At 51.7% G+C, this 10,960-nt stretch overlaps 2 protein-coding genes across 2 annotated transcripts; both read right to left on the bottom strand.

Annotated features, from left to right (window-relative positions):
• Positions 1-2,315: 2,315 nt before the first annotated feature.
• Positions 2,316-5,116, bottom strand: EMWEY_00049480 (hypothetical protein, conserved; the record flags this gene model as incomplete). Its single annotated transcript, XM_013479497.1, has 5 exons — positions 2,316-3,572; positions 3,813-3,888; positions 4,413-4,453; positions 4,584-4,640; positions 5,048-5,116. 5 exons carry the CDS (start codon positions 5,114-5,116, stop codon positions 2,316-2,318), a joined length of 1,500 nt encoding a protein of 499 aa, XP_013334951.1.
• A 5,129-nt stretch (positions 5,117-10,245) lies between these two features.
• On the bottom strand, positions 10,246-10,774 carry EMWEY_00049470 (hypothetical protein, conserved; the record flags this gene model as incomplete). Its single annotated transcript, XM_013479496.1, has 2 exons — positions 10,246-10,545; positions 10,708-10,774. Coding segments are annotated over 2 exons (367 nt in total), but the record flags the coding sequence as incomplete, so codon positions are not given.
• Between the last annotated feature and the right edge of the window lie 186 nt (positions 10,775-10,960).

Raw genomic sequence — 10,960 nt, 5'->3', positions numbered from 1 at the left:
TATATATATATATATATATATATATATATATATATAATTTCCGTATTTACCGACCCGTTTGTATCAGCCTAGTAAATATGCCTACATGTCGATTTGCACAAGTGTACACACATGTACATGCCTAATTATATATAAAAAACATACTTATGCATGCAGAGAGAAAGTTGACTCATATATTGCACGGGGTTGTGTTTTGTTGTAGAGAGGCCTTTTTCAAGTATACAGACACAAGAAGGCCCCAGACACGAACAGAGGCAGAGCGGAGAGACCCAAAGGAGGCCCAAAAAGACAGAAATGGAGCATGTTAATATAGCCCATATAATAAATAAGTTGAAACATATATTAGGACAGAGTTTTATGAGCCTACGGAGGCACATGAAGATTATCTGGAGCACCAACAAATAGCGGACAACAAATAGCACCAACTACAAAACAAGGATACAGGGGATATATAGGCAAAATAGGAGGCCGAAGGGGCACAAACGAGAAACAAAAGCGGAGACAGAAACGGAACTGCACGAGACAGCACCACAGACGCACAGACAGCAACCGAGACAGCAGTCGCCTCAGCAGCAAAAACAACACCTCTCCCCTGCTTTCTCTAATGACCGCATTAACAGGTTTCCGCTATCTGCAAGAAGGCAATCCCCATCTTTTTTAAGAGCAGCAAAGAGCAACCCAACGCCGCCCCTCAGTGCTCGTGTTTCTCCCTTTTGGAGAGAACCAGCTCAAATATGTACATACTGTGCACTGCGATTCCATCCGTCCGTGCACGTAGGTACAAGGTAGAATGCTTCATTGTTGTTTCTTCGCAGAGGCGAAGGCAGATACATCCACAGATTGTACAAACCCCCAGATGTGTGTGCCTTCCCATATACGTACTTCGACATACTGAATCACCTACAGGTAGTCCTTATCTACGTCGTTCTGCAGCAAGTAATGTGCTGCCCTGTGCTGCTTCCATGCGTTTCCTTAAGCTCTACTGGTGCCCAAGTATATTTAAGCACTTAAGCTCGTGTGCTTATGTTAAGTGCATCTGTTTACATTTGCGATATTCTTTCGGTATATTATAGTCTTCTCTGCGGCTTTGAAGGAGCGCTTGCGTTTTTGTCTGTCTCTCCAAAGAACAAACCAAACAAGGGGAGACAGAAAGCAAAAGGAGATAGCAAGCAAAAGGAGACAGCAAGCAAATGGAGACGGTAAGCAAACGAAGACCGTCTCCTCTGCTGCAGCCATGCAGCGCCCACCTATCCCATCAATGGAAACAAGCCAAGGGCGGGTCTACTTGCAGCAGCAAGCTGCTGCTGCTGTCTCCTTCGGGAGAGAGCAGCAGGCCGTTGCTCGTGTCTCCTTTGAGGGAAAGACAGCAGCAAGCCGCTGCTCGCTAGTATCTCCTTGTAGACAGCAGCAATCTGCTGCTGCTGTCTCCTAGAGAAAGAAAGCAGCGGTCGGTGGGCCCCTGGCGCCAAAGGTTTGTGGCAGCCTGCGTATATGGGGTCCCCCGCTACTTCTGCGAGGGGGCCCCTGGGCACTGCTAGAGAAGGTGCACAAAAGGAAAATAAGGATATGCTTGATGCAGCAACACCCAGACAAACAAAATAAGAAGCCACTATGCTGCAAAACAGGATAGAAAGAAAATGTAGAAAATGGAGAAGGGAGTCAAACGCCAGACAGCCGTAGGCGCCTCACTTGTAAGATTATTCAATAAATAAATTAATAACAGATAACCACGGAATACAGCAAACCCAAAGAACTGCCTGCTTGTCTGTCTGCTCCCCGCTGCTGCTTGGTGCCGCTGCTGCTGCGCGCCGCTCCTGCTGCGCGCTGCTCCTGCTGCTTCCCACTGCTTCTTGCTGATGCTGCTGCTGCTGCTGGCCCTTGCTTCAGCTAGCTCGCTCGTTCACAGACAAAACAGCGGGGCCCCCAAGGTGGCACGATGAACCCCAGACTTGCAACGGCGGTGTGCACAGGTAGAGAGAGGAGGAACTGGGGGGGCCATGGGGGCCCCTATAAACTCTTCCAAACCAGCTAGCCAGCTAGCCAGTCAGCTAACCCAACAGAAAGCCCCATAACGTCGCTGCCTTCGGGGCGTATGGGAGGCGGCTGAGTGGAAGTCAATGCACTAAATATGTTAGACATGCGGCGGGTCCCTGCTGCTGCTGCTGTTTCTGCTGCTTCTGCTGCTGCAACAATTGCAGGGTCACCTGAATCTGAAGATTGTTCTGAGGGGCCTCTGGGGCCTCCTTAGATTTTATGATGTGGGGGCAGGAAGAGGCGCTCGAAGCAGAACTCGTTTAGGGCGCCCCGCTGCAGCCTCATGTGCTGCTGCTGCTGCTGTTGTTGCTGCTGCTGCTGCTGTTGCTGCTGCTCTTCCACTCGCCCCCAAGGGACCCGGGGTCCTCTGCAACATGAAGCAAAGGAGAAGGGTCCTGTGCAATCAGCCGGGCTTCTGAACTTGATAGGGAGGTGCTGTCGCTGCTGCTGCAGAGAAATGGAGGGGGGCCCTGGCCAAACCCGGGGGGACCCCCCAAACCCCCCGCACTCAAGAAAAATGGGAGGTCCTGCTGCAGCTGCAGCAACACCTGCTGCTGCTGCTGCTGCAGCTGTTCCTGGAATACCTTCTGCTGCTGCAGCAACAGCTGCTGCTGTTGCTGCTGCTGTTGCTGCTCTTGCTGTTGTTGCTGCTCTGCTGTGGAAGGTAAGGGCAGCACCGCTAGCTGCGCCAAGAGACCCTCAATTGCAAGGTCGGCCTCCGGCTGCTGCTGCTGCTGCTGCTGCTGCCGCCGCTGCTGCTGGCGCTGCTGCAGCTGCTCGTTCAACCCCTGTTGCTGCAGTAGGGCTTCGTGGAGATGTTGCTGCTGCATTAAATACTGCTGCTGCTGCTGTTGCTGCAGCAGCTGCTGTTGCTGCTGCTGTTGTTGCTGCAGAAGCTGCTGCTGTTGCTGCTGCTGTTGTTGCAGCAGCAGCTGTTGCTGCAGCTGCTGCTCTAGCGAATACGTGGCCCGACAGTCCTGATCGCAGCGAGAAGAGGGGCCTGTGTGTGATCCCACACTCTGCCGTGTATGGAGCGTAAGAGGTGTTGGGGGACCCTCAGAGCCCCCTCTCCCCCTGTAAACATCAAGGATGGGAGGGCCACCTGACCCAGCTGCAGCAGCTAAACCCATGCAGCTCAACAAAGCCTCACAATCGCGCAGCAGCTGCTGCTGCATTCGTGAGTGTGCCAGCTCTGCTGCTGCAACGCCGCCACTGCTCCTGCAGCCGCTGCTACTGTTGCTGCTCGGCGTACTGCTCACACTCGTGCTGCTGCAGCCGCTGCTCTTGCTGCTGCTGCTGCCTCCACCACCGCTTTTGCTGCTGCTGCTGCCGCGGGCAGCAATCATCCCCGGAAAGCCTAAGCGCTGCGACGCTGCTACATGCTTGCGCAGCTGCTGCTGCTGGTGGTGCTGCTGGTGCCCACCCTTCAGGCCGCTGCGCTGGGGGCCCCCATGGGGACCCCTCCTGCTGGCCTTGAGGCTCACAGGCAGGGGCCCCCCATCTTCCTGAGTAAAAGGTCTCAGCTCTGCTGCTGAGTGCTGGAGCAGCAACCGCAAAAGAAGCAGCGACAGAAATGCCAGTAGATGCAGATGCAGCAATAACGACAGACCGCGCAGCAGCAGCAACAGCAAAACAGCAGCAGCAACAGCAACTGCGGAAACAGCGGCAGTAAAGATGGGAGTGGTGCCAGCAGCGAAGGCAGCTGTGGCACCTGAAGCAGGTACAGCAGCAGAGCAAGCAGCAGAGACAGCCGCACGGGCAGTAGCAACGAAGCTTACCGCGTATTTGCAATTGGAGCCCGCATGGCATCTACCTCTCATAAAGCGAGAACAGGGAGCAGCCTTGAAGTCCGACCTGTCACAGCAGCAGCAGCAACAGCAGCACAAGCACGCAAACAACAACAGCAGCAGGGACAGCAGCAGCAGCAGCAAAAGCAACAGCAACAACAGCAGACAGAAGAAGGAGAGGCGAACGTCGAATGTTTAAAATCTAGAGCGCGTCTTGCTGTTGGTCTTGCAGCTGCTGCAGCTGCTGCTGCTGCTGTTGGTACTGCTGGCCTTACTGCTGCTGCTGCAGGTTTGAAAACTACTACTGGTGCTGTTGTTGGTGTGAGCACTACTACTGCTGCTGCTTCGCTGCTGCTGCCTCGCTGCTGCTGCTTTGCTGTTGCTGCTGCTGCCTTGCTGCTGCCTCTGCTGCTCACTTGTGACCCGCATTGCGCTGATTCTCGGACGTCTGTGGCAAGAGGGCGACAGGAGACAACAGCCTTTGTTCATCGGAGTACAAAGACAAAAGGGTTTATTAAAGGGGAACAGAACAAACATAAACAGAGAAAAGCCGATATGCGAGGCAGAAGCACTGTTCCCCTTGTCGCGCACCCCTCTAAAGAGATGTGCGGCTGTGGGGGGTGGCTCGAATCCTAAACCCTAAACCCTAAAACCTAAAACCCTAGACCAGCAACCCTCGCTGATCACCCAGACAAAGATTGCACAAACCCGCGCCAGCCAGCGGCTACACGCAAGAGACGCCTTAACATCAGCGGGGTTTACCTGTTCGATCTTGGTCTTGATGCTGAAACCCGCGCAGGAATCGCCTACCCCAACCTCCTGCAACAACAGCAGCAGCAGTAGTAAAAGCAGAGGCAACCCTGAACTCCCTAGATCCCTTGACGAGCAGCAAAGGGCACGCAGATGCGCCAAGAAGGCGAAGCAGCACGCCCGTTGCCTCAGCCAGCCCACAGTTCAAAACCTAAATCCAAGTCCATCAAGCATAAACCCTCTAGCTCCAGCAGCAGGTCGCTGAGCAGCAGCAGCGTCTGCTTCTGTGCCTCCCCTCACTGCCCAAGAAGGCAGAGCAGAGGCCAAAGAGGCAATTGAACATGGTGGGGTTGTGGTACAAGCTGCTGTTGGAGAGCAAGGAGGGGCGACAACACCAGCAGCACAAGCAGCAGCAACAACAGCTACAGCAGCAGCTACAGCAACAGCAGCAACAGCGACACGCCTAAGGACCTCACAGAGGGGGCATACTCCACTTCAGGGTTATGTACAGCCGACGCGACATTCGGGGGCAGCTGAGGCCCCATTTTTGAGTTGGAAAAATAGAAGTACTGAGGACCGCTGCATCGCTTCTGCTGCTGCTGCTGCTGCTACTGTGGCGGCGGCTGCTGCTGCTCCCCATGGTCTGCTGCCACTGCTCCTGCCGCGCGTCAACGTTGCAGAAGGCCTCGTCGGCAGCAGCAGCAACAACAGCAGCTTTTGTAAATCTTGCAGCTGCCACTTCTTAAAGAATGCAAACATCAATTAATCGAAGGTAGCCACAGCGACGGGCCAGCTACAGTCGACTGGTTTACTGCCTTACAGTGCCCCACCGCTGCTGCTCTGTGCGGCAGCTCCTTTACCATCTCTGCCGGATGTAGAAGTTTCAAACAGCAAACCCGATTTGCATCAAAAATAAAAATAGTTTAACAAATATATTTAAAACAGAATTAAAGCAAAAGCACCCCAGCAGTAGCAGCCCGGCGGCAGGCCTCCTTAGGCTGCACCGCATTGTAGACGGAGCTCGATGCAGTAGGAGGCAGTTGCAGCTCTCATGGTTTTCTTTTCAGAAGAATGGCACATTCGCAAGGCCACAGCCTTTTTAGAGCAATATGGTGGCACGGGACGTAGGATGGTTGGGGGGCGGTTGGCAAACAGCGTGTCCTGGGTGGCTGTCCAGAGACTGTTCTAGACTGGAGCTGAGCGGACAGGCGTGAAAGTCCCTTAGACCGAAATGAATTCCCCAAGTCTCCACGTGTCCTGAGGGAGACGGCTCAAGCGCCAGGAGCCACTTGGTATGATTCGGCCTGTCTTGAGCTGCAATGCGCCTTGCCGTAACTCACGGTGCTGGGTAGCCCCACAGGCAAGCAACAACAAACCTTTGTGACTGTATACGTCAACACTGTTGATAACTGTTGCGAACTTTTGATGGCGCACCGATTGTCTACTACGGCAGGGTCAGGATGCGTTTGCCCGCTTGAGGGACTTGTCAGCATTGCAGATGCTACATGAGCCCCCTCCCCTAGAGCAAGTAGAACAATGTCATGCGCCGATATCGGCCATGTTGTGTGCCATGTATAGGGCTGTATTCGCTTCCAATTCCATTCGGTTGTAGCGCCGTAAAGGCGCCATTCTGCGTCTTCTGCTGTTCTGCTTACCTGCTGCCTGTCCAGCACCAGTGAGTATCGAGTTGCTTGCCGATGCTGGTAGAGACATAGTTTTGCGCGTTTTGGGTAAAACCCCTCTTCCGGATGTGGAAAACATGTTGAACTGCACAGCGCTCTGATCAACGGTGGTTGTGGCTGCTGAGTTTACATCTTTTGGTAAACCCGAACAAGGCGTAATGATGATGACTTGTTGGAGCGAAGTTTGAGTCTCGCAATTTGGCTGGTTTGACAGTAGCTGAAGAAGCCGTTTGTCGTGTGTGGCCTGGAGTTCATATAGTTTCCCCATGCACCGACGCCCAATGGCAAGCTGTGTAGGGAAGACTGAGCTTTTAGACGTACGTCTCCAGCTCGCAGAAGCCTGGCCTAATGTCGTTCTGGCCAAAGATGGAGCGGTGTAGACCGAGGATGCAGGACACCAACGATTTGCACAGATGCATTTGGCCTCGTTATATGCCTGGTGTGGTGTCCTGTATTCGCTTTCACTGATTCAAACAGGCCTTTCTTTTCAGCAACTGAGGCCAGTGGCGTGGTAACCGCGATGATGCTCTCTCAGCAAACCAGCAACTCAAAAGAGCACCCAGTGTTGTTTATGCACTTTTTGTTCCGCCAGAGGGGGGCGATGCTTGGGAAACCGGAAGTGAAGTTGAGACAGTACAATGCGAGACCAAGGAGCTTCTGAACCCGTTTACGAATGTAGAAGAGTGGCTGCAACCCCCGAATGGCATCCATCTTCACCTCACCCCGCTGCTGACACATGAAACCACCAGAAGCTAGTTGATTGAGTAAGAACGAACGGTTTTGTGTTTTCACGAATCGCTGTTTGTCGAGTAGTAGTTCGTGCTCTTGCTCATTCAGACTGAATATGAGCAAGCCATTCATATATATTGCCATTCATACCTAATTGGGCGCATAAACTTATGGTTTACGTGTACCTGTACTGCAGTTCATCAGGTGCACTAAAGAGCCCAAAGGGCATACACGTGTAGACGAATGCGCCCATCCGCATACGAAGTGCAGTATTATGACTGTAATCGGTGTGTTTTGGGGTCTATCAGAAAGGATCAGAGCAGTCCACTGGTAAATACACCTCTGAATCCTACGAACCTGAGTAGGGCGGCGATACGGGACGTCGGGGACTTCTGATTTACCTTGGCCTTGTTGAGCGGCTTGAAGTCGACGCGCATGCGGCACCCGCCATTCTTTTGTTTCTCCAACGCTTGACTCTAGCCAGGCACACTAGCTGATAGCTGCATTGTGTCTTTCCTTAGTAGTTTGTCTGCTTGCCTCTCGATCTCCGCTTCAAGATGTGGGTGTTGCGTTTGCCTTGGAACACCACAGCAGTTTTAGGGATGAGTTCGATGCGATGCACTAAGCGCCTAGCTGGTTGCCTGTCCGCTGGCAGCTCTTTGCTACTTAATACAACTGAAAACTCCTCCGTAAATTGAGCCCTCCTGTGGTGTCTCTCGGATCCAAACTGGATCCGGTATCCCCAAAATTCGGTCTGCAGACGACCCTCCAAACGCATGCGCTTTTCCCGTCTCTCATAGCGCTTCTGCACTATGTCGGAGCTTCTTCGCCTTTCTGCTCCTTGGGACACTCGTTCCACTCATCTAAGATTAGAGAATGCACAAGCCGTTGGAAGCAGTGCTTGCTGTATCCTCACCCCGCCTCCTTGAACCTACATCTCATAGGTGCCATTATGCTCTCCTCTCCCTCTATTGTATCACCCACGGTATGCTTACGATTATGTCATGGTGTACCGTTCCAACGCAAAAGCCCCGTACCACTGCAACATGACTCAGTTGTGAATATGTATCGCAGTAGTACCTACCGTTTGTAATGCGTCTCCACAGAGGCTGTGCCTATGAATGGCCTGAAGGATTGCATCTCCTGGCCGTAGCTCCAGATATGAGGTCCACTTTGCAACATGCAAGAAGCAGCGCTAGCACCTCTTCACCCTCAGAACCTCCTAACTCTGTGGTTACTGGTCTTCCTACTACTGGACAAGTTCCCCTTTGCTAGAAATGGAGTTAGATGATACGACTATGCCAGGACCTGGGAACGTGGCTACTGTAGGGTAGTGTGGCTGATATTCTCGACGCCGTTGGAAGCCCCCAAGAAGCGTCGCCTTTGCGTCTGAACAGCCTCGATTAAGCATATTCTGTAATCACATTATCTGAAGATACGGTTGATTGGCTGACTAGATCCCATAGAGTCCCGTGTGCTCGTGCCAACCCTTGAAGAGAGGAGGGAAAGTTGTTATTTTCACCGCCTCCCCTTGAAGCTAAGTGCACCAGGTAAACACCTCAGGGAGCTAGCTCAACCACTCATCATTCATACTCTGAGAGTGATGAGGCTTTTGACATTTAATTGGGGAATATTTGGAAAGGCTGACTTCTGCCGGTTTTCATTCCTTGTGACCGTTCGATTGAGGGGGATCTTGCTCACGGTGTCCTGCATTTTGGGTGCTTTTAGTTTTTAGTGCTTTGCATTTTAATTTTTACTTAAGTACTTAGTGGACAGGCAACTAAAATATAGACTTGTGGGTCCGTACATGCAGCCGAATTGGTACGGGGAAGGGGGAATCATTTAAAGACAGTTTTCTATATAGAGTGGATATATGTTATATATGTAGTAAGTAGTCTTTAGAAAGTGATATAATATTGTATTTTAGTCTTATTGTTATTATTATAATTATGTTAGCGTTATTATTATCTTGTTTTATGATTATTATATTTAGTTTGCGTGCCATCCATCAATATCAAAGGGCTTTGCATTCTGGCAGACGATGACGATGCTCCTGACAGCCTAAACAAGGTTTCGTAAGGTGATCTCATACCTCCTCCTATGAGATTGGTGAACTATGATTTAACCCTCCTATATACACTTACTGCGTGGGGGGCAAATTTCGCAGGTAAAACAAATTTACTGCCATCGTGTAAAACCTCGCCGGCCCTTAGAGGCCAGGAATATGCAAAGGTATTCGAATAATGCAGTGAAATGTCTAGTATAATAAACTGTGCTTGGCATCATCCTTGCTAGGTGTTGGGTATGCGCAACCAGGCAGCGTCTGCCTCATCTCAGGGGTACTCGCATATTTTATTATGGAGGCTGAAGTATGGGCAACAATGCGAATTCAAAGATAACCTGTGGAAATGCTGTCCCATGAACGCATGCACAAAATGTCTGCGACATGGCATTTAAGGGGCTGCAGCATGCATATGCTGTTGGAGCTGCAGTGGCTGCTGCTGGAGCGGCTGCTCAGGCCGCTGTTTCCAAATTTACGGCGGTGAATACGGCAGGGGCTTCTGTTTCCGAATGTAATGCCTGCTGTTGCTATCGCTGTTGCTGTTTGTGCTGCTCCTGCAGTTCACAAACCGCTCCGACGCCACAGCACACCAACGGGTAGCGGTCCTGTGTTCACCCTACTGCTTCTCTGGTTGCATTGATGAGGGGAAGGAAATGACACATTAAGGAGGTCTCTGGTATCTTCGAAAGAAGCCCCCCCGCCTCCCTTGCGTCCGTATCCCCACTTTGCCTCACTTCATAAGTTCGCTGTTGGGGCTAAACCGTGTTTGAATTCACGCCACCCACAAAACTGCGGTTGAAAGGGACCCCAGCCTCCCAGCAATGCAAGAGCAACATTAACGACAGCAGCAACAACACAACTACAAAGAAGAAGGCGCTTTGAGGTTCAGCCACCGACAGACAGCAAACCATCCGTCTGCTTCCCCAGATCTGCGGTAGAAAACTGTACGACAGCAGACAGGCACTGTCGCTGCTGGTGCTGCTGCTTCTGCACCACATAGCTAGCAAGCTAGCAACAGCCGGGTGTCGCAGTGCAAGTTGAGGAGTTCAGAGGGCGGAGTAGAAAGGCCTTGGCTAAGGCACACATTTGAGCGCGTCAGAAGAGCAAAACATATAATCACAAAACAGTGATGCAAATCTATACACCCCCACCAGGTGTCCGTACACCCCACGGGCGGTCACACTGCGGCAGCGAATCCTGCTTAAGGAGTAGGAGACCGGGGAAATTCTCCTTCAATGTCTCCTTCTGTTGCCAGACTATGATGGGCCATACTTGAACCAAAACTGTCCGCAGACTGATGCTGTTGCAGCAGCAAGTGCTGCTGCTGCTGCTGCTCCAGCTGGTGGTGCTGGCTGTGCCGGTGGCGTGGGGGCGGCACGGGTTCCTCTTCCTCGTCGTGGCCTCCCTGCTGCTGATGTTGCTCCTGTTGCTGCTGAAGATCAGGCCGCACTGTCGCGAAGGCACGGGGCCCCAGGGTTTGGCTGTGGTGGAACGCATCGTACTGACAGCAGAAGACACAGACACAACAAATGCGCATTTCTCCATATATGTATATACAACTGCACATATGTGCCTGCGTACATGTGCGGGCATGAATACGCTTGAGGCATCAGCTGCAGCAACAGGAGTTTTACATATAGACCTGCTGTTGGTGGTGACAAACCGTTTCTGAGACTAGCTTCAAGGCGCCGAGCAAATCGGAGACTTCCCCTGTGTCCATGAGGTAGTATCTGTCGTTCGAACAAAAAAAAAACAATATGCATGATGCAGCCGCACGTGAAGCAGAAGAGGAAACAAAGTAGCAGACAGCTACACACAGCCCGTTCCACGGACGAAAACCATACAATATACCTGAATATATCAGGGTATAGACTGCACACACACTATATATATATATATATATATAATATATATAT

The sequence above is a fragment of the Eimeria maxima genome, genomic scaffold, assembly GCF_000499605.1.
Source record: "Eimeria maxima Weybridge genomic scaffold, Emw_scaff1179, whole genome shotgun sequence".
NCBI classification, from domain to species: Eukaryota; Apicomplexa; class Conoidasida; order Eucoccidiorida; family Eimeriidae; genus Eimeria; species Eimeria maxima.
This window is presented reverse-complemented; position numbering and strand designations above follow the sequence as displayed.